The sequence below is a fragment of the Nerophis ophidion genome, linkage group LG27 (genome assembly GCF_033978795.1).
Source record: "Nerophis ophidion isolate RoL-2023_Sa linkage group LG27, RoL_Noph_v1.0, whole genome shotgun sequence".
Classification (NCBI taxonomy): domain Eukaryota; kingdom Metazoa; phylum Chordata; class Actinopteri; order Syngnathiformes; family Syngnathidae; genus Nerophis; species Nerophis ophidion.
In genome coordinates, this window is record NC_084637.1 from 5,425,366 (window position 1) to 5,452,565 (window position 27,200).

General features: G+C 42.7%; 1 protein-coding gene across 2 annotated transcripts in view; it reads right to left on the bottom strand.

Annotated features, from left to right (window-relative positions):
- Window positions 1-27,200, bottom strand: part of LOC133544368 (fibronectin type III domain-containing protein 4-like) — a 55,145-nt gene that overhangs the window by 10,738 nt on the left and 17,207 nt on the right. Inside the window, exons 2-7 of one of the 2 annotated variants that reach the window (XM_061889603.1) lie at window positions 17,678-17,793; window positions 10,140-10,241; window positions 5,658-5,760; window positions 5,494-5,583; window positions 5,258-5,424; window positions 4,171-4,238 (exon numbers count right to left, since the gene is read on the bottom strand). In XM_061889603.1, the coding sequence (XP_061745587.1) occupies window positions 4,171-4,238; window positions 5,258-5,424; window positions 5,494-5,583; window positions 5,658-5,760; window positions 10,140-10,241; window positions 17,678-17,793 (646 nt within the window). The remainder of the gene's footprint in view (window positions 1-4,170; window positions 4,239-5,257; window positions 5,425-5,493; window positions 5,584-5,657; window positions 5,761-10,139; window positions 10,242-17,677; window positions 17,794-27,200) is intronic. The other variant, XM_061889604.1, reaches the window with a different exon arrangement.

A 27,200-nucleotide genomic window follows, 5' to 3' on the forward strand; every position in this document is an offset into this window, starting at 1 on the left:
TATTTTATACGTAAGTAGTAAAACCTTAAAGTCACATCTTAAGTGCACAGGATGCCAGTGCAGTGCAGTGTCAAAGGGAATGGCTAAATCAGGCGAGAACAGTGGTTCTTAACCTTGTTGGAGGTACGGAACCACACCAGTTTCATAAGCACATTCACCGAACCCATCTTTAGTGGAAAAAATATATATATTTTTTCCAATTCAAGACAAAGTTATATGTTTTGGTAACACATTAGTATGGTGAACATATTCTTGAATGAATGAATGAAATAAGTTTATTTCGGTCATATAATCAATCAAATCAATCAACCATTTTGTGTGATCAGTTCTACAGTACATGTTATATGTATACAATAATGCACATTTACACACGAAAGAAAAGAAAAAGAATGACCAAAAAAGGAATAGGCTGAAGCCAAAGCTTATATTTGCCTATCCTATACCTTCACAGAAGATTAGATTACCTGGAACATTAATTAAAAAAAAAAAAATCAAAAATCAATGGGATGAAAGTAATTGTTACTATATTTTATAATTTTCAAATATTTCACCTTTCAATGTTTTCTTAAACCTTACCAAAGAAGTGCACGTCTTCAGCTCATCACTGAGCTTGTTCCACCATTTAACTCCTAAAACTGTAATACATTTGTATTTTATATTTGTTCTCGCTTTAGCTATTTCAAAAATCGATATCCCCCGTAAATTATAGTTTTCTCCTCTTAAATGAAATAGCCTGAGAATACAAGCAGGAAGGCTGTTGTTCTTTACTCGAAACATAATTTCCATTGTTTTTAAAAACACAATGTCGGAAAATTTTAACACATTTGAACTCATAAATAAGGGATTGGTATGTTCATAGTAGCAGGCTTTGTGTATTATTCTAATGACCCTTTCTTGAAATTTTATTATTGGGTCTATGTTTGTTTTATAAACATTTCCCAAAATTTCAACACAATACGTTAAATATGGAAAAATAAAAGAATAATACAACATTAAGCAACTATTATTTAATCTATCTGAGCTTCATAACAAAGACTTAATTTAAAGTTATTTGGACACTAGGGGAACATATTTTAAGTAATAAAGACTTCATTTAGAGTTATTTGGTTAGGGTTAGGGTCAGGGTTAGAGGGTTAGGGTGGTAATAACGCCATGCCGAATTAGGCATCAATAAGTACTTAATAATGACTATTTAAGAGCCAATATGTTACTAATTTGCATGTTAATAAGCAACTAATTAATGGTGAATATGTTCCCTATACTAAAGTATTTCCATGTTTTTTGTTTACTGGTGCACAAAATGAACAGTGCATGAACATCACTTTGTTCAAACAACAAAACCAACACGGTGCATAAACTCACAACCAATTACACACCTGCAAATCAGTCTGATTTCTGCTATTGCCGTATCTGTACTACACCGATAGGGAAAAGTTTTTATTTACACGATGAGTCGGGTGTGTTTTGACTTCCGCCGAACCCCTGAGCCCAACTCACCGAACCCCTAGGGTTCGATCGAACCCAGGTTAAGAACCACTGTCCTAGAATCAAGGTTTTAAAATGGCCTTCCCAAAGTCCTGACTTAAACTTCAGGAGAATCTCCTCTCTGGTCAACAAAAGCACCTTGAAGATTCTAGCGGAAACTCTCATTCAACCCTTTTTCGATCAAGCTTGCCCCTCCAAAACCCTCAAATCTAGACTCCAAACATCCCAGAACAAGATAGTCCGATTAGTTTTAGACCTCCACCCCGTATCACACCTCTCTCCAACCCACTTTTCCAAAGTGGGCTGGCTCAGAGTGGAGGACAGAGTAAAACAACTTGCACTGAGCCTAGTCCATAAAATCTGCTACACCTCCCTGATACCGAAGTACATGTCAAACTACTTCCTTAACGTAAATGACCGCCATAACCACAACACCAGGGGGAGCTCCACAAACCACGTTAAACCCAGATTCCGATCTAACACAGGTCTTAACTCATTCTCTTTCTATGCCACATCAATGTGGAATGCACTCCCAACTGGTGTAAAAGTAAGTGCATCTCTATCCTCCTTCAAAACCGCTCTAAAACAACACCTCCAGGCAACTTCAACCCTTTACTAATACCCTCCCCCCTTCACATCCCATCTCCCCGGATTGTAAATAACCTAATGTAAATAATTAAATGTATTTCTAATGTATATACTTGTTCTTATGCTATCTGAACTTACTATGTTCTCTGCTGGATGTACATATCCTACTAAGTAAGACCTACACTGTTTCAAAGTCCATTTCTCTGTTGATGCAATTGTTGAAGACTGAAGTACTGATATAAACCTAAGCTCCTCATCCCACCCCCCGGATTGTAAATAATGTAAATAATTCAATGATTAACTTGTGTGATGACTGTATTATGCTGATAGTATATATTTGTACGATGAATTGATTAACGTGCATCCCGACTTAAAAAAGTAGAAGAACTTATTCGGGTGTTACCATTTAGTGGTCAATTGTACGGAATATGTACTGAACTGTGGAATCTACTAATACAAGTTTCAATCAATCAATCAATGGACCTCCCACACAAACATAAAAAATGCACAGCAGAGGAAGTTCTTCCTGTATCAGCTCAACATGCCCCTCCATCAGTGTCTGATTTGGATCTGCAACTAAACTGAACTGACTCAGACTGCAACAGACAATTAGGACTGCAGAAAAGATCATCGCTGTCCACGTTCCCCCCCATGCAGGACTTGTACCAGTCCAGGGTGAGGAAAAGTGCAGGTCACTATCACTGCGAACCCCTCACACCCTAGTCACATGCTCTTCAAACTCCTATCGTTACAAATCACTGTACGCCAAAACAACCCGTCCTAAGAACAGTTTCTTCCCTCAGGCTATGAATCTGATGACCACTCAATAACTCTGGAACTAATCTGCCACTGTGAATTTACTATCTCGTGCTCACTTCATTAAGCTCTGTTCACCACTCCACTATTACCAGCTCTGCACATACATGTATTAGTTATTTAAGGACTTGTTCATGTTTTAGTTAATCATTAATATTTATTGCTTACATTAAACAAAGAGAGCACAGCCAACCACGTCAAAATCCTTGTGTGTTAAACAGACTTGGCCAATGAAGCCCATTCTGATTAAATGTATAGCATAAAAATACAGCATGACGGTGGCCTACTTGTTAGGACGGTGGTAGTACAGTGAGGAAATCAAGGGTTTGAATCTCCATTTGGGCATATCTCTGTGAAATTTGCAGGTTTATACCGTGTTCAAACATGCATTTAAGGTTTTGGAGAGTCTTATTTGTTCATAGGAGTAATGGGAATTAGTGTACCTCTATCAATATGTGTCATGTGATTATTATTGGGGACAGCCTATTGCCTGTTCCCTTCAACTCCAACAAAGAATTTGTGGTTTTATAGAGCTAGCTTGGTGACCAGGCATAAGGCTCCAAATACATCTGTTCTATTGATCATCTTCCATTATCATTAGTAGTGAGTACCTATAAATGTAATAAGTGTGCGGTGCATATTTTGGACTTTAAAATGGATTGATATTCTGTGCTTGTCAGCTTCCTTCATCGTGAGTGAACAATGGCAATTGAAGAGAGTCAGGGAGGGTTCTGGATTTGAATATATTCTAATGATTACAACTGTCACTTTTATTGCAAATATTTAAATCAAAGGAGACTGTCAACTTAAAGGCCTACTGAAATGAGATTTTCTTATTTAAATGGGAATAGCAGGTCCATTCTAAGTGTCATACTAGATCATTTCGCGATATTGCCATATTTTTGCTGTAAGGATTTAGTAGAGAAAATCGACGATAAAGTTCGCCACTCTAGGTACTTCCTGAAAAACCCTCGCGTTTACCGGAAGTCGCAGACGATGACGTCACATGTTGACGGCTCCTCATATGTCCACATTGATTTTAATGGGAGTCTCCAACAAAAACAGTTATTCGGACCGAGAAAAGGACAATTTCCCCATTAATTTGAGTGAGGATAAAAGATTCGTGGTTGAGGATATTGATAGTGACGGACGAGAAAAAGAAAAAAAACGCGATAGCATTGGGACGAATTCTGATGTTTTTAAACACATTTACTAGGATAATTCTGGGAAATCCCTTATATTTCTATTGTGTTGCTAGTGTTTTAGTGAGTTTGATATTACCTGATAGTCGGAAGGGTGTGTCCACGGCTGGGTCTTGACGCGCAGTGTCTCAGGCGAGTCGACGGCAGCTATGGACGGCACAAGCTCAGCTTTTATCCGTTAAGAACTGACTTTTTAACCACAATTTTCTCACCGAAACCTGCTGGTTGACATTTGATCTGGATTCATGTTCGCTTGACCGCGCTGTGATCCATAGTAAATTTTCACCTCCGGGAATTTTAAACAAGGAAACACCGTGTGTTTGTGTGGCTAAAGGCTAAAGCTTCCCAACTCCATCTTTCTACTGTGACTTCTCCAATATTAATTGAACAAATTGCAAAAGATTCAGCAACACAGATTTCCAAAATACTGTGTAATTATGCCGTTAAAGCAGACGACTTTTACCTGTGTGTGTGCGTAGCGCTCACACTTCCTAAAACCCTGTGACGTCACGCGTACACGTCATCATTACACGACGCTTCTAAGACGAAACTCCCGGGAAATTTAAAATTGTAATTTAGTAAACTAAAAAAGCCGTATTGGCATGTGTTGCAATGTTAATATTTCATCATTGATGTATAAACTATCAGACTGTGTGGTGGGTAGTAGTGGGTTTCAGTAGGCCTTTAAGATAGCAGGAGGGTTTGGGTAGAAAGGGCTTTAAAGTGTCAAAAGTCTAAAGAAAATGTTGGTGTCTTGATTAGTAGTTTTTGTTCAATATGTAGGTGATCTCAGAACGTAACGCCCGCAAATAGCTAGGATCTACTGTACAATATAATAATTATGCTTCTTTTCTTTACATTTGTTCAATTTGTCATATTTTTCTTAATTTATTAGTGTTGAAGTAATTTTTTGGGTCTAAACGGGCAAGAATGGGAGATAAAGACTAGGTGCACTTTATGGAATGCACACTGTGCCTCCAGACTACTTGTTTTATATTTAGCTCACATGACAGGACTTCTGGTTGCTAGGAGATTTTTGATGCAACTGCAGAGGCGGCTCTGAATTCAAATATTCCCAGCTGCCAATCATGTATGCGGAGGTTCTGCAAGAAGGAACAGAGGAAGAAGGAGAAGAAGAGAAGGAGGTTTAGCAGTAAAGGAATCACCCTTCCGCTGTGGATGTCGCCATTGTGGTAGATTGGCGAGCTCGGGGCTGAGGCGTTGTAGTAGGAGGACGCAGCCTGGACCAGCGGCCTCTTGGTTTTCTCCCTGGTCCCGTTTGAGTCGTTGTCCTTGATGATCTCGTACTGACGGCAGAACAGGGCGATGACGGCTGTGGCGGAAGACAGCGCTGTGTGAGCGTGTGTGTGTTTGCGAGGTGTGTACAGGGCAGAACGCTGACCTGCCCAAAGCAGCAGCACTGTCGTGATGATGAGCAGCTCTCCAGTTTGCAGGTGTGGTGTCATACCCAAACCCTCCATGGCCGGCTCATCTGAGGACACACATGACAGAATTTGTGTGGTTCTTGTTATATCTCCGCCATGTTGGTTTCTGCATCGTTTTTACGGTGGTCCAAAACTCCAGCCGGATAGTGGTCACTTCTTTCCAGTGTCCTGAAGTGGAGGGCTCTGCTTGGTTGACTGTCGCCGTGCGGCCCGACGGACTGCACCTGAACACAGCGCATATGATACATGCAGGGTTATCTTTAAAAACTGATCGTAACATATTAGGTTATTTATCTTCTCTCAGCAAAGTTTTGTAAGGATGGATTATGTTTGTTTTCACAGTGTTAAGACTAATGTCGAGTTCCACCTCGATATAATTTTCAATACCGCATGTCATGGAGATGGAGCCTATCCCACCTGCACAACTTGCATTTGTCTTGTAGACAAATAACCGTTCACTCTGACTTTCACAACTTTGGACAATTCAAGAGTCTCCAATTAGCCTAACATGTTGGATGTTTTTGGGATGTGGGAGTAGAAAAAAATGGAGAAGTTAAGAAGACCTACAGTATGATGACTCAACACACTTTTTTGTGGTCTAGATAATACATTATGTATTAGGTATGCAATGGTGTCAATTTTGCACCACCGTCACATTTATAGCTTGCATTTTGCATATGTCTGTAATGGTTTGTGTCAGCAGGAAATTAACCCGTTCCCTTTTGACTGCAAATGAAACCCTCCAAGTTCCACCCGCTCCAAAATGATCACTCTACCTTTTGAACAGGGGCTTAGTTAAACATATATAAGGAAGAATCACCACTATTTTTCTTTCAAACTGTCAAAAAAATGGCTTCTCTGTAGTGGCTGCTGGTTGCAGGAGCTATGCGCCTTTTTGTGTCCCCTCATTGTGTTCTTGAGGTTTTCCCTATCGTTTTAATGTGTTTTTTGCCTTTTGGATCGGGCCCCTTTGGGACTGCACAAGAGGTTACACTTTTGTGAGTTCTGTGGTGCTTTTTTTGTAAGACAATTGGAAATGCCTTTTGGGAGCCTTTTGCCATGGACATGTTTACATGCAGACCAGCTGTTGGCTCTCTTCCACACCAAAATCCACGTGGGGAGATGCGGAGGAAGAAACCGGGGTGCACAGGGAGCATAGAGCTTTGGGATGGACACACTTGTCGGAGACCTGGATGAATGAGCATGTATCGGTGATACATCGGTCTTCCTCAACGAATTCTCGCTTGATATGTCAAGAGCTAGTGGGCAGCCTAGGATGTAGTCAGCTCCTTTGGTGCTCTGTTGGGTCTATTCCTGTCTCTGAATGTGCTGCCCCCCCAGCAGACGATGACATAGAGCACTGCAGAGGCCACCATGGTGTCGTTGTCATCGGCGATCACTCGAAACAAATATGATTGTACTCCTGTTGTTGGGATTGCCTACAGGAGAACGCCTATGCGTGGAATCTTTTAAAGTGGGGAGACTGGTGCACAGACAGCAACCACACTGTCCTTCGCAAAGAGAAGGCCAGGGTCCAATGGCATGGAGACCAAGACAATTGGGGTCTCATCTTTGCTGCAGCCTTCTTTCCCCTTTGTGACCTTTGTGGAGCTTCTATGCAACCATCATCCGGCCACTCCGCCGTTGAGGGGTTTTTTTTGACGAGGGGAGACGCGCAGACTCCAACGTCACTTCTTCGCTGTGGGGAGTTGTATCCGCACTGGAAACCCAGGACGACCGGCACCACCTCATAGCTGTAGGCGGCTGCCGAAGCTCCGGTCTGTCGGAGGACCGCCTACGGTGCGCCTACCAGCACTTGCTTTTCTCTCAGGGTTTGCTCCCCGAGCCTTTTGTCATCCCAGACTAACCCACAAGGCAGCTGGGCCGTGGTTGGGTGATGCCAGGGCGTGTCCACAAAGTGGGCCTTATGCGCATCACAGCTTTGGGGACCACTGCAGCTCCGAGATCCCAGGCCACGTTTGCCTTGGGCCACGGGGCCCTAGTTACCGTGTGTAGCCACGTGGAGGCCTGACAGGAGTCTTGGTGAAAGAGAGGCTGTGTACTGGCAGGAGAAGACTAACGCACAATAATGCTTCTCCGTTCACCACAAGGGCTAGTGTCTGTAAGCAAGAGGTTAGCAAGCAGATGGGAAGTAGACACACAACCTTCCCTCTAACTACTGCATTAGACGCATCATAACACCTTGCAGGCTGGGCCCACGCACACACAAATAGTGTATGTGGGGGTTGAAATGGTGCTTTTGTTGTGTTGTTTGTCCATGCCTGGTGCAATCGCATGTGCGCAATATTTTTTATTTATTAATGCAAATGTTTTGCTTTTTTGTTGTGTTATACTTTTGTAGCGGTATTTAGAAATGGCGCTGCTGTGTTCTATGCGTTTCTTTCTTGTTTTCACTTTATTTGTTGTGTACTTTTTGAATGTGCACTGCAAACACACAATTTCCCCATTGTTAGATAAATAAAGTCCAACCCATCGCATCTTATCCTAAACTATATATAGTCGCCAGCCACAACATTATGCACATTTTGTGTGGTGCACAATGCCACATCAAAACAAAGCTGCATCATCTTTGTTGTTTGAACTAAATGGCTAATCCAGTTTAATTTTTTTTAAATAATTTTTTTAATAATTGGGACGGCGTGGCGCATTGGGAGAGTGGCCGTGCGCAACCCGAGGGTCACTGGTTCAAATCCCACCTAGAACCAACTTTGTCACGTCCGTTGTGTCCTGAGCAAGACACTTCACCATTGCTCCTGATGGGTGCTGGTTGGCGCCTTGCATGACAGCTCCCTCCATCAGTGTGTGAATGTGTGTGTGAATGGGTAAATGTGGAAGTAGTGTCAAAGCGCTTTGAGTACCTTGAAGGTAGAAAAGCGCTATACAAGTACAACCCATTTATTATTTAATTTCACTTCAGGAGTGAAAAGGAATAACAGGCAGCAGTCTCGGCTGAGCAGAGGGGGAGGAGGCTGGCTGGCAGCATTTATGAGGAAGCCCACACATATACGTCTGTCAATCTGTGACATCACAGATGGCCCACCTTAAAAAAAGACTGCAAAACACAGCATTCAAAGGCTTCCAAAACTGAGCGCAAGCTCACGCCTAAATGCAAGAACCTTATGAGTTGACGCTTTGGCATTGTTTAACACGAGTATCCAGCATTGCAACAACACTAATATGTCAAAAAAAAAGAGGAAAATCATCATATCATGCAGACAAGACAAAAAAAATACAGGGAAGATGCAAAGACGAAAGCCAGACTCATAAAAAATAAAACATATGTCAGTATTACCCCGATTATCATACACCAAATTTACCTCATGATTTGGTTTCCGCTGAAAATTTTTGGGCAAAATTTGACCCCAGTTTTGGTTTACCGTCTTGGTTATTGCCTAAAAACTAGTGAGTTTGTTATGCGCTAGTGCCCTAACAAAAATCCAGAGTTAGTGACTCAGTCTCTCTACTTTTTATTGAAAACACCAGCATAATACGCCACCATGGGGCCAACACATGTAGTATGTGCAAGCACTGATAAAGAGGCTAAGAAACACTATTAAATACAAAAAAAAAACTAAATAAGAAGAGGGGCTTCACGGTGGCAGAGGGGTTAGTGCGTCTGCCTCACAATACGAAGTTCCTGCAGTCCTGGGTTCAAATCCAGGCTCGGGAACTTTCTATGTGGAGTTTGCATGTTCTCCCCGTGAATGCGTGGGTTCCCTGCGGGTACTCCGGCTTCCTCCCACTTCCAAAGACATGCACCTGGGGATAGGTTGATTGGCAACACTAAATTGGCCCTAGTGTGTGAATGTGAGTGTGAATGTTGTCTGTCTATCTGTGTTGGCCCCGCGATGAGGTGGCGACTTGTCCAGGGTGTATCCCGCCTTCCGCCCGATTGTAGCTGAGATAGGCGCCAGCGCCCCCCGTGACCCCAAAAGGGAATAAGCGGTAGAAAATGAATGAATGAATGAATAAATAAGAAGATGCCCTCCCTCCCTTCCTTCTTCTATGCTCCTTGCCGTCTTCACCAACACAAGTCGTCAATTAAGGTAAAAGGAATGTTAAATTATTATTTATCACTTTAATTCTTCATTTAAATGCATTTCACATTGATTTCTGCAAAACTGAAAAACTAAACGATCATGTTTATATTTTTGATTGTCTGGAACGGTCTAAGTGGATTAGCATAATTTCTTATAGGAAAAATTGCTTTGTTTTCATAGAACTAGGTCTTTGTCCGCTTTTGGAATGGTTCACTAAGAAAAAACAAAATACTGTTGTGTTGTTAATATGCATTACCGATGAACATACCCTTGATAAAGGCCTTGTTAAAAACAAAGAAAAAACTAGCTGTCCTTGCGGTGTGTCGTGTACTTGTCCTCCATATTAATAATGGATTCCCGCAGGGGATTTTGCTTTATCCTCACAAAGGTGAAAGATCATGCCACCCGCGGGCCTGGGAGATTTCAATGAAACGTCTTTGTAATGAGTGTTTTACTAAGTCCCCGCACCGAAGGACAATGTCGGCCCATGAAACTCTTGAGGGTCATCAAAGTTAAAGAAACTTGGGAGGAGTGTGTGCCACCTGCACGCTGTAGTGTGTGTCCTCATCCAGATCCCAAAGCACACACCAGTGGCTTGAAGTGTTCACCTCCCGGATGGAGCGCTGCATCAGGCCGTCCTGTCTCTGCGGATGAGACACACATCTGATAAATCCTTTCCCCTCAAGGAAATTGGGAGGAGTTTTGTCACAATAATCATTTTTTTGAGGCAACGGACAAAAAAAATAATTTAGAGGGGTCAACAAGGATTGTAGTCAGCTGGAGGCGTGTCTTAATGAAATTAAACAATGGATGTCCGCTAACTTTTTGCAACTCAACGCCAAAAAAACGGAAATGCTGATTATCGGTCCTGCTAGACACCGAACTCTATTTAATAATACAACTCTAACATTTGACAACCAAACAATTAAACAAGGCGACACGGTAAAGAATCTGGGTGTTATCTTCGACCCAACTCTCTCCTTTGAGGCACACATTAAAAGCGTTACTAAAACGGCCTTCTTTCATCTCCGTAATATCGCTAAAATTCGCTCCATTCTGTCCACTAAAGACGCTGAGATCATTATCCATGCGTTTGTTACGTCTCGCCTCGACTACTGTAACGTGTTATTTTCGGGTCTCCCCATGTCTAGCATTAAAAGATTACAGTTGGTACAAAATGCGGCTGCTAGACTTTTGACAAGAACAAGAAAGTTTGATCACATTACGCCTGTACTGTATATACCTTTATATACATATATACATACATATATACCTGTACTGGCTCACCTGCACCGGCTTCCTGTGCACTTAAGATGTGACTTTAAGGTTTTACTACTTACGTATAAAATACTACACGGTCTAGCTCCATCCTATCTTTCCGATTGTATTGTACCATATGTCCCGGCAAGAAATCTGCGTTCAAAGGACTCCGGCTTGTTAGTGATTCCCAAAGCCCAAAAAAAGTCTGCGGGCTATAGAGCGTTTTCCGTTCGGGCTCCAGTACTCTGGAATGCCCTCCCGGTAACAGTTCGAGATGCCACCTCAGTAGAAGCATTTAAGTCTCACCTTAAAACTCATTTGTATACTCTAGCCTTTAAATAGACCCCCTTTTTAGACCAGTTGATCTGCCGTTTCTTTTCTTTTTCTTCTATGTCCCACTCTCCCTTGTGGAGGGGGTCCGGTCCGATCCGGTGGCCATGTACTGCTTGCCTGTGTATCGGCTGGGGACATCTCTGCGCTGCTGATCCGCCTCCGCTTGGGATGGTTTCCTGCTGGCTCCGCTGTGAACGGGACTCTCGCTGCTGTGTTGGATCCGCTTTGGACTGGACTCTCGCGACTGTGTTGGATCCATTGTGGATTGAACTTTCACAGCATCATGTTAGACCCGCTCGACATCCATTGCTTTCCTCCTCTCCAAGGTTCTCATAGTCATCATTGTCACCGACGTCCCACTGGGTGTGAGTTTTCCTTGCCCTTATGTGGGCCTACCGAGGATGTCGTGGTGGTTTGTGCAGCCCTTTGAGACACTAGTGATTTAGGGCTATATAAGTAAACATTGATTGATTGATTGAAATCCCTTATCTGGACACCGATGCAGCAAGAACACACAATTGCACACATGCTCACACTAGGCTGGTTGTTTCACAGATGTGTTCTAACATAGCAATGCAGCTTATGTGGTGCATTTTCACAAATACACACCGCAAAGACGTTGTGCCTCATGCATAAACAACATGCTGGGATTCATGAACACAGATTACAAGGAGGAAGTGTGGTTTCCTCTGTGTTTGTGTCAGAAACAGAGCGTTGCGTAATCGCGCTGGGATTTAAGAAATGCAAAACTGAGGCTTTGTCTGCAGTTTTCCTGTCCTGCGTCTCCTTGGCACTCAGGATGTTGCAGTGTGTGAAAGCATCTCCCTCGGCAATTCAATTGATTGTCGGAAAATGCCAACTCGCTTTTTGGGATTGGACTGAGGAGAAACGGCATCAGATAAAAGCTTCACTATTTCTGACTCTTTGAAGCGATGCCAGAAGATTTTCCCATCCCACAGCAAGTCTTAGTGAAAGTTTAGGAGTCAGACAGAAGGTGACTTGAAAAAATAAATACAAAAGATTTAAAAGAAATTGTCATTGGCCTGTGAGACAGGCAGCGGGTAAAATCCTTTCCACTTGAAGACGCCCACTTAGATCGCAGCTGGTATCTGCTGCCAAACTGTGGGCGAGTGAAACCTTGAGTGTAGCCAAGCAAACAGACGAGATCTTTTTGTGGACATGAGACAGGAAGTGTGACAAGTTAGGTGCCACCAGAGAAACTCTCACAGTTAAACATGTCAGGCTTTAAAGGTGCCCTATCCTCGTCAAAACTACATTGGAGCCTATTGGGTCAGTCATTTTTTATGAATAAAACACTACGTCAATCTAAAGTTGTGTACAGGCCAGTGTAGATCTGCATTCTTCTCCTCTTGGAAGCATTTAAGTCTCACCTGATCCGCTTGAGATGGTTTCCTGTGGACGGGACTCTCGCTGCTGTCTTGGAGCCACTATGGATTGAACTTTCACAGTATCATGTTAGACCCGCTCAACATCCATTGCTTTCGGTCCCCTAGAGGGGGGGGGTTGCCCACATCTGAGGTCCTCTCCAAGGTTTCTCATAGTCAGCATTGTCACTGGCATCCCACTGGATGTGAATTCTCCCTGCCCACTGGGTGTGAGTTTTCCTTGCCCTTTTGTGGGTTCTTCCGAGGATGTTGTAGTCGTAATGATTTGTGCAGTCCTTTGAGACATTTGTGATTTGGGGCTATATAAATAAACATTGATTGATTGATTGATTGACCTTAAAACTCATCTGTATACTCTAGCCTTTAAATAGACCTCCTTTTTAGACCAGTTGATCTGCCGCTTCTTTTCTTTCTCCTATGTCCCCCCCCTCCCTTGTGGAGGGGGTCCGGTCCGATGACCATGGATGAAGTACTGGCTGTCCAGAGTCGAGACCCAGGATGGACCGCTCGTCGGGACCCAGGACTGACCGCTCGCCTGTATCGATTGGGGACATCTCTACGCTGCTGATCCGCCTCCGCTTGAGATGGTCTCCTATGGACGGGACTCTCGCTGCTGTCTTGGATCCGCTTTGAACTGAACTCTCGCGGCTGTGTTGGAGCCACTATGGATTGAACTTTCACAGCATCATGTTAGACCCGCTCGACATCCATTGCTTTTGGTCCACATCTGAGGTCCTCTCCAAGGTTTCTCATAGTCAGCATTGTCACTGGCGTCCCACTGGATGTGAGTTTTCCTTGCCCTTTTGTGGGTTTTTCCGAGGATGTTGTAGTCGTAATGATTTGTGCAGTCCTTTGAGACATTTGTGATTTGGGGCTATATAAATAAACATTGATTGATTGATTGATTGGTCAAGGTGCTCAGAAACCTTCTCTGTTTAGATTGGTCAAGTTTCGAATCCAGTCACCCAGTCCTCTACTGCACAAAGCTGTAAAGATATGTGCTAATCCAAATGGTTTTTGGCAACCAGTAAAAAAACTGAATATTGGAGAATCGAGCGTAAAATTTGTCGAACGAAACACCTTTCTGTGATGTGGAGAAAGGAGCACTTTTCTCCTGAGATAGCAAAACATATTTTTCATTGCCGCCTCAGTCCGGTTTATAGAATTGTTGAATTGAAATTCTAAAAGCTACGTTCACTGGTTGTCATACATGGACTTTCAAAAGTTGTGATGTGAGAAAGTCTAACAATTTCGTGGAGATCTTATGAAGATGTCATACCCAACAGTTCACGAGATTTAGGAGTACCATAACAATCAACCAGATAACTTAAACAACATATCAACATCAGTATACAGTACGGAACTTCCATAATACGTACTACAAGAGTGAAAAAACATTAGACTCTTTTTTTCCCCACCATAGATACTATTGCAAGGATTTGTTTCTGGTCGCCAAGTAGGACTTTGGAAAGTTCGAGCAGGAACTTTTGCGCACAGTCAAGTTTTTGGGTATTTCTGTTACAAGATACTTGACAACGGAGAGAAAGAAGCACAAGAGGAACTTGAGTTGCAGGAACCTATGTGTGCCATCTGTGTGCGGAAGTACACTGATGACCTATTCAGTGGCCTAGTGGTTAGAGTTTAAACCCCGGCCGAGTCATGCCACAGACTATAAAAATGTGACCCATTACCTCCCGGCTTGGCACTCAGCATCAAGGGTTGGAATTGGGGGTTAAATCACCCTTTCGTCCACCGGGTTGAACTCCAACGTACAGGCTTTGAGCCGGGGGGAAACAAGAATTGCCACCCCAGCCCGTCGCCTCTCACTGCCGTCTTCAGTAATGCGGACGTTGTACCGATCCTTTGTGGTGAAGAAGGAGCTGAGCCGGAAGGCAAAGCTCTCAATTTACCGGTCGATCTACGTTCCCATCCTCACCTATGGTCATGAGCTTTGGGTCATGACCGAAAGGATAAGATCACGGGTACAAGCGGCCGAAATGAGTTTCCTCCGCCGTGTGGCGGGTCTCTCCCTTAGAGATAGGGTGAGAAGCTCTGCCATCCGGGAGGGACTCAAAGTAAAGCCGCTGCTCCTTCACATCGAGAGGAGCCAGATGAGGTGGTTCGGGCATCTGGTCAGGATGCCACCCGAACGCCTCCCTAGGGAGGTGTTTAGGGCACGTCCAACCGGTAGGAGGCCACGGGGAAGACCCAGGACACGTTGGGAAGACTATGTCTCCCGGCTGGCCTGGGAACGCCTCGGGATCCCCCGGGAAGAGCTAGAAGAAGTGGCTGGGGAGAGGGAAGTCTGGGTTTCCCTGCTTAGGCTGTTGCCCCCGCGACCCGACCTCGGATAAGCGGAAGATGATGGATGGATGGATGGATCACCAAAAATGATTCCAAGGCGCAGCCACCGCTGCTGCTCACTGCTCCCCTCACCTCTCAGAGGGTGAACAAGGGGATGGGTCGAATGAAGAGAATAATTTTGCCACACGGGTAAAGTACCCAATCATTGGTACTGTAACTTTATTTTGTTAGTTGAACTATCCTGCAGAGTTTTACTCAGCTTTAGTGTTTAAACTAGTGTGCAAGTTCGTAATGTTTACAAAATTTTACACTCTTCATTTTGATACATGAAGCAACAAGAAGTGAACAAACTCTAAACATATTGGCAGAAGAATATTTGGTATACAGGCGGACTTCGACGCGGAAAATGGAGCTGTTGACTGGGACTTTGTATGGATAACGGGACTTTTTTGAGGAGGAAGAGGAGCCCATAAACGAGTGGAACGAAGGTAAACCAAATAAACTATTTACTTTGTTACATGTTGTAACAGTAGACGGTGACACAACATTTGTGTAGTTAATAGCCTCTACCCAAGAGAAAGAAATTCTAATGTTAAAAGGCTAACGCTAAATCTGATGTTTTCATGTTACTGCCACGCCTATGGTTCATGTTTTGTTTTGGTCATGCTATGTTTAGTTTTTTGGACATTTTGTTTTGCATTTCCTTGTTTGTCTTACCATGCCAACTGATTTAGTTTTCTGTCATGTCTGATCATGAGTTTTGTATGGCCATATTACACTGAGCATCCCCAATCTTATCTGTCCTCAAAGCTAAGCAGTGTCTGGCCTGGTTAGTACTTGGATGGGAGACTGCCGAGGAATACCAGGTGCTTTTGACCCTTTGGACTCTAATTTCCTTTTTTTTCCACTCCCTGTTTTGTTACCATGACAACCAATCAGTTCACCTGTCTTGTCTCACACCTGTTTTCACTTATCATGTTCATTATTTAAGCCACAGTTACCAGCTAGTCAGTCTGGCAACATCACCTCATTCACGCCCTCGATTATCTGCTTCATGCCTTGCAATGCTGTCCATTTTGTCCACGTAAGTTTTTGTTATTCATGCCACCGCGCAAGTGTTTTTGTTTCATGTTTGTAGTTTATAGCCTTTGTGCTAGTCTTTTGTTTCATAGCCCAGTTTTTTGTAACGCCATTATGCGCGCTTTTTGTTGGTTCCTGTTTTTAGTTTTAGTGTTAAAATAAAGATTTCTTTACCTTCACGCCGTTTCCACTCCATTCTCTTTGCACCTCGGGAAAACAAACCAAGACCAAGTCCAAGCCTGACAGTTACTGCTGTAAGATAAACACTGACATGTATTCTATATATATGGTTATTTACACCTGAAATGGATAACAATAACTTGCCTGAGAAGACCACTTTCTGACTGTTGGACACTGTGGACAAACAACATTTTATGTAAACTTTGGTACACTTTGTTTTTAAATGATAACGTTTTGTATGTTATTGCTTTGTATTGTATTTACTTATATTTTAGCTAAAGCAATCTGACCTACTATTGTCTGTTTATTTTCAAGCTACCCTGAACTATGAAATGTGGTGGGAACACAAACCACACAGGCCTGTGGGAACGTATAGTTCTCGGAACTAAAATACATATATGATGTTGAGCGGTAAGGTGACGTAAGCAACACTCGCAAGTCGTATTGATAGTTAAATCTTGACTAATTTCCATGAATAAAATGTTCTGTTTTTAACCCTGAAATATTTGTCTTCAACCATTCAGGAGTGAGAATCATTTTGATTTGGAACAGATTGAGAAGGATTGGATTGGATACTTTAGGGGCTTCACGGTGGCAGTGGGGTTAGTGCGTCTGCCTCACAATACGAAGATCCTGGATTGAGAAGGATTGGATTGGATACTTTAGGGGCTTCACGGTGGAAGTGGGGTTAGTGCGTCTGCCTCACAATACGAAGGTCCTGGATTGAGAAGGATTGGATTGGATTGGATACTTTAGGGGCTTCACGGTGGCAGAGGGGTTAGTGCATCTGCCTCACAATACGAAGGTCCTGAGTAGTCTGGGGTTCAATCCCAGGCTCGGGATCTTTCTGTGTGGAGTTTGCATGTTCTCCCCGTGAATGCGTGGGTTCTCTCCGGGTACTCTGGCTTCTTTCCACTTCCAAATACATGCACCTGGGGATAAGTTGATTGGCAACACTAAATTGGCCCTAGTGTGTGAATGTGAGTGTGAATGTTGTCCGTCTATCTGTGTTGGCCCTGCGATGAGGTGGCAACTTGTCCAGGGTGTAATTGCCTTCCGCCCGATTGTAGCTTAGATGGGCACCAGCGCCCCCTGCGGCCCCAAAGGGAATAAGCAGTAGAAAATGGACGGATGGATACTTTTTTCATCCCACAATGGAAACATTTTGTGGTTGAAGAGCCCACGGTTGGTATAGCTCGGTTGGTAGAGCGGCCGTGTCAGCAACTTGAGGGTTGCAGGTTCGATCCCCGCTTCCGCCATCCTAGTCACTGCCGTTGTGTCCTTGGGCAAGACACTTTACCCACCTGCTCCCAGTGCCACCCACACTGGTTTAAATGTAACTTAGATATTGGGTTTCACTATGTAAAGCGCTTTGATTCACTAGAGAAAAGCGCTATATAATTCACTTCACTTCACTTCACATCATATTTTTAAGCTTGTTGACCAAGTCCCCGAAAGTAAACCACACACATTCGTACACAAACACACACATATACACACACATCTACACGACATACCTGCTGCGAGATGGCATAGCCAATGACTGTGTCTCCTTGAGGGATATTCCAGGTCACCATGGCTGAGTGGGCTCTTAATTGGGTCACCGACACGTTCACCGGGGCAGCTGGCACAGCTGTTGCCATGGTAACACACATAAACAAAAAAAGACTGCTGTAATGTGAAAAAAAAAAAAACAAGTGACCATAGAGTTATGTTGGGAGGCAATGAAAATAAAACTTTCTGTACAATTCGGTTTTCGACAAAAAGTTTTGCCAAACATTCGCAATACATTACCGAATACATCTGCAAAAAACATTTATTTGGTTTTGGTACAATTCTGTCTTCATTTGACCTTTTGGAAGATATTACTAATGAAAACCACCACTGTTTTTGGAAATCTGACCAATGGAAAGCATCAAACTAAAAATATTATATTATAACCTCATAAATCTTCACGGTGGCAGAGGGGTTAGTGCGTCTGCCTCACAATACGAAGGTCCTGCAGTCCTGGGTTCAAATCCAGGCTCGGGATCTTTCTGTGTGGAGTTTGCATGTTCTCCCCGTGAATGCGTGGGTTCCCTCCGGCTACTCCGGCTTCCTCCCACCTCCAAAGACATGCACCTGGGGATAGGTTGATTGGCAACACTAAATTGGCCCTAGTGTGTGAATGTGAGTGTGAATGTTGTCTGTCTATCTGTGTTGGCCCTGCGATGAGGTGGCGACTTGTCCAGGGTGTACCCCGCCTTCCGCCCGATTGTAGCTGAGATAGGCGCCAGTGCCCCCCGCGACCCCAAAAGGGAATAAGCGGTAGAAAAAATGGATGGAAAGCGTCAAACTAAAAATATTATATTATAACCTCATAAATCATTGTCTTTTTCTTTTACCAACTAACTAGTAGAAAGTAATGAAAAAAGTTCAGTCCCGTCACAATTTGGTACGCAAAACTGTTCCAGAGTCTGGTGGAGCAAGCCTGGAGACTGGTGGATGAATTCTCTCTGATAGTAAACAGGATGTGGTAACCCACAATCCTGAGTGCTCAGTGGGTGTTGAAGAATTCCCAATAATCTTACCTTCCATGCCCACTATGCACTGCAGAGCTTTACGATAATAGTACATGATGCTTAGGGACCAGACTTTGATCCAGCTGGTCAGGATGATTTCAAATGTGCCACAGTAGGAGTGCATGATGATTAGGGGCATTCTCGTCTTCTTCAGTTTGCGATGGACAGAGACGCTGCTCAGCCTTTTTCAAGGGTAGTTTGTAGCTTTTGTCAATCAGTAGTGGTCCTCATAAATGTGTACTGGGAGTATTTTAGTTCTACTGGCCTTCTCTACTGCAACAATGTCGATGGGGAAAGCATCACAGACTGGTAGGGGTCCAACGGTCCATGGTGGGTAGAAGGACCTTCTTACTTGTAGAAAGTTTGATCATATTACGCCTATACTGGCTCACCTGCAGTGGCTTCCTGTGAGTTTAAGGTTTTACTACTTACGTATAAAATACGACACGGTCTTGCTCCATCCTATCTTGCTGATTGTACTGGCAAGAAATCTGCATTCAAATAACTCCGGCCTATTAGTGATTCCCAGAGCCCAAAAAAAGTCTGCGGGCTATAGAACGTTTTCTATTTGGGCTCCAGTACTATGGAATGCCCTCCCGGAAACAGTTAGAGATGCTACCTCAGTAGAAGCATTTAAGTCCCAACTTAAAACTAATTTGTATACTAGTCTAGCCTTTAATAGACCCCCTTTTTGGACCAGTTGATCTGCCATTTCTACTCTGCCCTCCTCTCCCTTGTGGAAGGGGGGGCACAGGTCCAGTGGAGATGGATGAAGTGCTCGCCTGTGCATCGGTTGGGGACATCTCTGCGCTGCAGACCCGTCTCCGCTCGGGATGATCACCTGCTGGCCCCACTATGGACTGGACTCTCACTATTATGTTGATCCACTATGGACTGGACTTTCACAATATTATGCTGGACCCACTCGACGTCCATTGCATCCGGTCTCCCCTCTCCAAAATTTCTCAGTCATTCACATTGACATACCACTGTCTTGTGAGTTTTTCCTTGCCCTTAAGTGAGATCTGAGCTGAGGATGTCGTTGTGGCTTGTGCAGCCCTTTGAGACACTTGTGATTTAGGGCTGTATAAATAAACATTGACTGATTGATTGATAGTTGATGACAGATTTCAGGGATGTCGTGTAGAAAGTTTAATTTCCTGCAACATCCTCCAGTTTAACAGTTTAGTTGGGGGTCATATCCTTGGAGGGATGATACTGTAGCTCAGACCCTCTATCAGATCATATGCTGGTACAGCGGGCCCTAGGTTCATGTGGATGGAGTGTGTCAGCTGTTTCTAGAGGACATAAGTATTGATTTTACTAATCCAATCCAATTAAGCCCCTCTGGGACACTATATGTTGTTGACACATTGCACCACAGACTGTCCAGGAGCTGACTGTACCCGGATCAAACATGCTGAAATGTTGTACAGAGTGCTTTAGGCACATGAGGCCATGTCCACTAGTGAGCCACATTATGAGTTATTTTAGAAGTCGTAATTTCACAAGTTAGATTAGCCTACGGTTTTAGAATGACTCTGAATCTGACTCTGAATGGTTTATGTGTAACGACCGGGTCGCATGGTGATGCGGGTTTCGTTCTCCCAAGGGATGCAGTCGGGCTTCGGACACAGCGTGCAGGTAAGAACAAATGATTTATTTAAAAGTAAATCAGACTATGACAAAGAAACACTTGCTCAAAGCACAGAAGGTAAAACAAAAGGCGCTTAACATGGGAGCTAGCATAAACAGAAGGACCTGGCGTGGAAGTTAGCTGGTAGCGAGCAGGAACACAGAAGTTGAAACTTGTTGCGTGAAACAAATTACAAAGCCAGACCGACTGACGGGAGAAGGCAGGCTTAAATAGTGACAGTGATTACAAACACAGGTGTGCGTCTGGAACCCGCAGCCGGTGAAAATAATATGTTACTATGGTGACAAAACTAACTCACCGGTGGACAAACAATAACAAAGGGAGTCCAAACTAACAGAAAACACAAACAGACTCAAAAATCGAAATCATAATATGATCCGGGCAGCGGATCATAACACTATGTTTCCATTAATCAATCATTATGTACATATTGTATTATTAATTGAATATTTAATGCATGGAACCCTTTGATCTGGGGGTCCCCAAACTTTTTGACTCGGGGGACGCATTAGGTTAAAACAATTTAGTCGGGGGCCGGGCTGTATATATATATATATATATATATGTGTCCTGGGTATGACGTTAAACTACATCCAGGCATGAGATGGGAGGTTGTGTGTGGGGTTAGTGAGTCCCAACTAACGTCTATAAAATGCACACAAAGAACCGTTTGCACCTTCTCTTGTGACTGGCGGGCGGTCAGCACCATAAAGCTGAGCGGGTCCCTGGGTAAATGGGGCGCGGACAACAAACAGGACGGACTAAGTTCAACAGCCCAGTAAGGCAATTAGTCGAGGAGAAGGATCTCTGATATAAAATACCCCTTTCAACCCGCACCAAGCCAGCGTGGAAGGTGTAGAGCACGGGTGCCCATTATGTCGATCGCGAGCTACCAGTCGACCGCGGGGGGTGTGTCAGTCGATCTCCAGCCAGGCTTTTAAAAAAAAATAGACCTAAAAATTAGTGATCATCAATCTTCACCAAGATGTCACTTAAATGACATTCACGGTACCGAAGGGTCTTGTGAGATGACGCTGGCTGCTGCAAGATCATTATTATGAAAATATGACCGAGAGGAAGGTGAGAAACACTTTTTATTTCAACAGACTCTCGCGCCGTACCTTCCGTCAAAACTCTAAAGGCCGACTGCACATTTCCTATCTTCACAATAAAAGCCCTGCTTCATGCTGCCTGCGCTAACTAAATACAGAGCTTCGGAAAACTGGCGTGCACAAGCGATCCCTCAGAAAGCTGGCGTGCACATCACTTGTGCACGCCAGCTTTCCCAGACTCTTATTTTGTTAGCGCAGGCAGAATGAAGCAGGGCTTTTATTGTGAAGATAGGAAATGTGCAGTCGGCCTTTAGAGTTTTGACGGAAGGGACGGCGCGAAAGTCTGTTGAAATAAAAAGTGTTTCTCGCCTTCCTCTCTGTCATTTTTTCATAATAATGAACTGGCAGCAGCCAGCGTCATCTCACAAGACCCTCGGGTGCCGTGAATGTCAATCAAGCAAGCTACGGAATTTGCCGCCAATGTTTTTCTTGTAAAGTGTATGGAAGCTGGATGAATTAGATGCCAAAAACCAACCACTTTCATGTGGTATTGTACAGAAAGGACAACTTTTTTTCTCCTCCATTTGAAAATGTGGGCGTTATCATCATTACTGTCTGATTCCAATCAATGCAAGTCATCAGAATCAGGTAATACACCAACTTATATTCTTGTCTTCGTGAAAGAAAGACATCTATATGTGTTACACATGCTTGTATTATCATTAAACACATTTAACTTGTTTACAAAAATGTCTCTTTCATAAATAAATAAATATAAATGATATATATAAATGAGGTAGATCCCCTCGAGTTGGTCAATTGAAAAGTAGCTCGCCTGCAGAAAAAGTGTGGGCACCTCTGGTGTAGACTAATAACCAGCATGAAAAGTACGCCAAATGGCAGAAACATGCTGAGGCTTTCGTCCAGCAGTGAACTGACAACGGCTGATGATGATGATGATGATGATATATATATATATATATATATATATATATATATATATATATATATATATATATATATATATATATATATATATATATATATATATATATATATATGTATATGTATATATGTATATATATATATATATGTATATATATATGTGTATATATATATATATATATATGTATATATATATATATATATATATATATATATATATATATATATATATATATGTATATATATATATATATACACACACATACACAAGTCTCCAAAACGTTAACCACCATGTTGCTACAAATATAAAAAGTGCTAGTGTTTTTATAGTATATATATATATATATATATATATATATATATATATATATATATATATATATATATATATATATATTTATATATATATATATATATCTCACGCACATATTGACTGAAAGAGCGTGCACTTGCCACTGATGATCTCACATTATTGATGAGAAAATGCATTTTTTGACAATGATTTGCCTGAGTGGCTAGGGAGAGTAAAATGCATTACAAAGGAAAGATTTTAGAAAAAGTCTAATGAAAAATAAAATAAAATCAATTTATACCGTTTAACTTGGGATATCCCGCGGGCCGGATTTTGGGGACCCCTGCCTTAGATGTATGATGTAAGTCAGCGGTTCTCAATATTTTTCCAGTGATGCACCCCCTGTGAAAACATTTTTAAATTCAAGTACCCCCTAATCAGAGCAAAGCATTTTTGGTTGAAAAAAAGAGATAAAGAAGAAAAATTCAGCACTATGTCATCAGTTTCTGATTTATTAAATATTGCTCATTTGTAGTGGACTTTCTTGAGCTATTTGGCAAAAAAGATATAAAAATAACTAAAAACTTGTTAAAAAATAAAACAAGTGATTCAATTATAAAATAAATATTTCTACACATAGAAGTAATCATCAACTTAAAGTCCCCTCTTTGGGGATTGTAATTGATCCATCTGGATTCATTCGAAACATTTCTTCACAAAAAACTAAATCTTTTACATCAATATTTATGGAACATGTCCACAAAAAATCTAGCTGTCAACACTGAATATTGCATTTCTTTCCACAGTTTATGAACTTACATTCATATTAGAACGTATCGAAACACGAATTGGTATGTCAGACTTAGCCCTGTCTTGGTTTAACTCTTATCTTACTGATAGGATGCAGTGTGTCTCCCATAACAATGTGACCTCGGACTACGTTTAAGACACGCCTCCAGCTGACTACAATCCGGCGTGTTGGTCAGCTTTAGGGGCATGTAGAGTTGGGTGTCATCAGCATAACAGTGAAAGCTAATACCGTATTTGCGTATGATGTCACCTAGCGGCAGCATGTAGATGCTGAAGAGTGCAGGGCCAAGGACCGAACCCTGGGGAACTCCACACGTTACATGTACATGTACTGCTTGCCTGTGTATCGGCTGGGGACATCTCTGCGATGCTGATCCGCCTCCGCTTGGGATGGTTTCCTGCTGGCTCCGCTGTGAACGGGACTCTCGCTGCTGTGTTGGATCCGCTTTGGACTGGACTCTCGCAACTGTGTTGGATCCATTGTGGATTGAACTTTCACAGTATCATGTTAGACCCGCTCGACATCCATTGCTTTCCTCCTCTCCAAGGTTCTCATAGTCATCATTGTCACCGATGTCCCACTGGGTGTGAGTTTTCCTTGCCCTTATGTGGGCCTACCGAGGATGTGGTAGTGGTTTGTGCAGCCCTTTGAGACACTAGTGATTTAGGGCTATATAAGTAAACATTGATTGATTGATTGATTGATTTTGTATTATTCAATAAATATATTTATAAAGGATTTTTGAATTGTAGCTATTTTTAGAATATTTTTAAAAATCCCACGTACCCCTTGGCATACCTTCAAGTACCCCCAGGGGTACACGTACCCCGATTTGAGAACCACTGATGTAAGTGATCCCCTTATTCTAATGGAGCAGTATTTCCCTTGAAGGGAGGAAGAGGCGTCCATCCATCACGCTCCTCTTGATGATAAGCAAGCCTCCATTCCAATCAATAAGTGATTCTTTTACTGCCTGCCATGCAGAGACTCTACTCCATTGCTGTGGCAACAGTGCGCCATGTGTGTAGGTGTGGGAACAGTCCAGGTGTTAATTTGTAATCTGAAAAAATACTGACTCCAATGCACGTAACAAAATGTTAGGTTAAGGTTGAGGATGTTCGTCTTAGGACATGGAGCTTGTTTTCTAATTGCAACTGAGAAACAAGCATCTTATTATTCAGAAAAGCTCAGAGACAGCAATGGTGAGCATGCACTTATGTGATCAGCGTCCATCAGAGGATTCTACACGGCTCTATTCGATGTGCGGGGGTGTAATGTATAAACACTGCAGCAAAGTGGCTTTTTGCATTTTATGGATCTGCATTCTGGTTTAGTTACTGACATGGTGGGCGTGCAGGAATTGGCCAGCGCATCGAGCCATTCGCACAATGAAGCGATACAGGAGAAATGTATACTGTTAAGGATTATACAAAACCTAAAACCAGTGAGCGTTGTGTAATTCATAAATAAAAACAGAATACAATGATTTGCAAATCCTTTTCAATTTATATTCAATTGAATATACTGCAGAGACAAGATATTTAACTTTCAAACTGAAAAACCTTATTTTTTTGCAAATAATCTTTAACTTAAAATTAATGGCAGCAACATGTTGCAAAAAAGTTGGCACAGGGGCCTTTTTACCACTGTGTTACACGGCCTTTCCTTTTAACAACACTCAGTAAATGTTTGGGAACTGAGGAGACAATTTTTTTTAAGCTTTACCGTTGGAATTCTTTACCATTCTTGCTTGATGTACAGCTTAAAGGGGAACATTATCACAATTTCAAAAGGGTTAAAAAGAATAAAAATCCGTTCCCAGTGGCTTGTTGTATTTTTTGAATTTTTTTTCAAAATTTTACCGGTCCCGGAATATCCCTAAATAAAGCCTTAAAGTGCCTTATTTTCGCAATCTTCGAAACCACTATCCATTTCCCTGTGACGTCACACAGTGCTGCCAATACAAACAACATGGCGGTTACCACAGCAATATATAGCGACATTAGCTCGGATTCAGACTCGGATTTCAACAGATTACGCATGAATTGAAACAGCCGGTCGGAGTATGGAGACAGATAGCGAAAACGAAATTGAAGCTATTGCGCGTATAGCTATTGACGCTATTCGGCCATAGCGTGGGTGTACCTAATGAAGTGGCCCATAGCATGGCTGCCTTATTAGCATCGCCGGTAAAATGTGCGGACCAAACGATCAGGACTTTCGCATCTTGTGACACTGGAGCAACTTAAATCTGTTGATTGGTAAGTGTTGGTTTCGCATTAAATGTGGGTGTGTAGTTTCAAATGTACATACAGCTAGCGTAAATAGCATGTTAGCATCGATTAGCGTAGCATGTTAGCATCGATTAGCTGGCAGTCATGCCGTGACCAAATATGTCTGATTAGCACATAAGTCAACAACATCAACAAAACTCACCTTTGTGATTTCGTTGACTTAATGGTTGCAAATGCATCTGCAGGTTATCCATACATCTCTGTGCCATGTCTGTCTTAGCATCGCCGGTCAAATGTGAAGACACTTTGGTACATTCAATGGGGGTCTGGCGGCAGATTTCTTGCCAGGGGTGCAACTTGAATCCCTCCCTGTTAGTGTTGTTACACCCTCCGACGAGGCATGATGTCTCCAAGGTTCCAAAAAATAGTCGAAAAAACGGAAAATAACAGAGCTGAGACCCGGTGTTTGTAATGTGAAAATGAAAATGGCGGGTGTGTTACCTCGGCTACGTCACGTTCTGACGTCATCGCTAAAAGACCGATAAACAGAAAGGCGTTTAATTTGCCATAATTCACCCATTTAGAGTTCGGAAATCTGTTAAAAAAATACATAGTCTTGTTTCTGCAACATCAAGGTATATATTGACGCTTACATAGGTCTGGTGATAATGTTCCCCTTTAAGTTGTTCAACAGTCTGGGGTCTCCGTTGTGGTATTTTAGGCTTCATAATGCACCACACATTTTCAATGGGAGACAAGTCTGAACCACAAGCAGGCTGGTCTAGTACCCGCACACTTTTACTATGAAGCCACGGTGTTGTAACACATGGTTTGGCATTGTCTTGCTGAAATAAGCAGGGGCGTCCATGAAAACGACATTGCTTGGATGTGAACATATAAATAAATGTACTTGTATAGCGCTTTTCTACCTTCAAGGTACTCAAAGCGCTTTGACACTACTTCCACATTTACCCATTCACACACTGATGGAGGGAGCTGCCATGCAAGGCGCTAACCAGCACCCATCAAGAGCAAGGGTGAAGTGTCTTGCTCAGGACACAACGGACGTGACGAGATTGGTACTAGGTGGGGATTGAACCAGGGGCCCTCGGGTCGCGCACAGCCACTGTCCCACTGCGCCACGCCGTCCCCATATGTTGCTCCAAAACCTGTATGTACCTTTCAGCATTAATGGTGCCTTCACAGATGTGTAAGTTACCCATGCCTTGGGCACTAATACACTGCTATACCTTCAAAGATGCTAGCTTTTCAACTTTGTGCCTATAACAGTCCGGAGGGTTCTTTTCCTCTTTGGTCCGGAGGACACAACGTCCGCAGTTTCCAAAAACAATTTGAAATGTGGACTCATCAGACCACAGAACATTTTTACACTTTGCATCAGTCCATCTTAGATGAGCTCGGGCCTAGTGAAGCCGGCGGTGTTTCTGGGTGTTGTTGATAAATGGCTTTCTTTTCGCATAGTAGAGT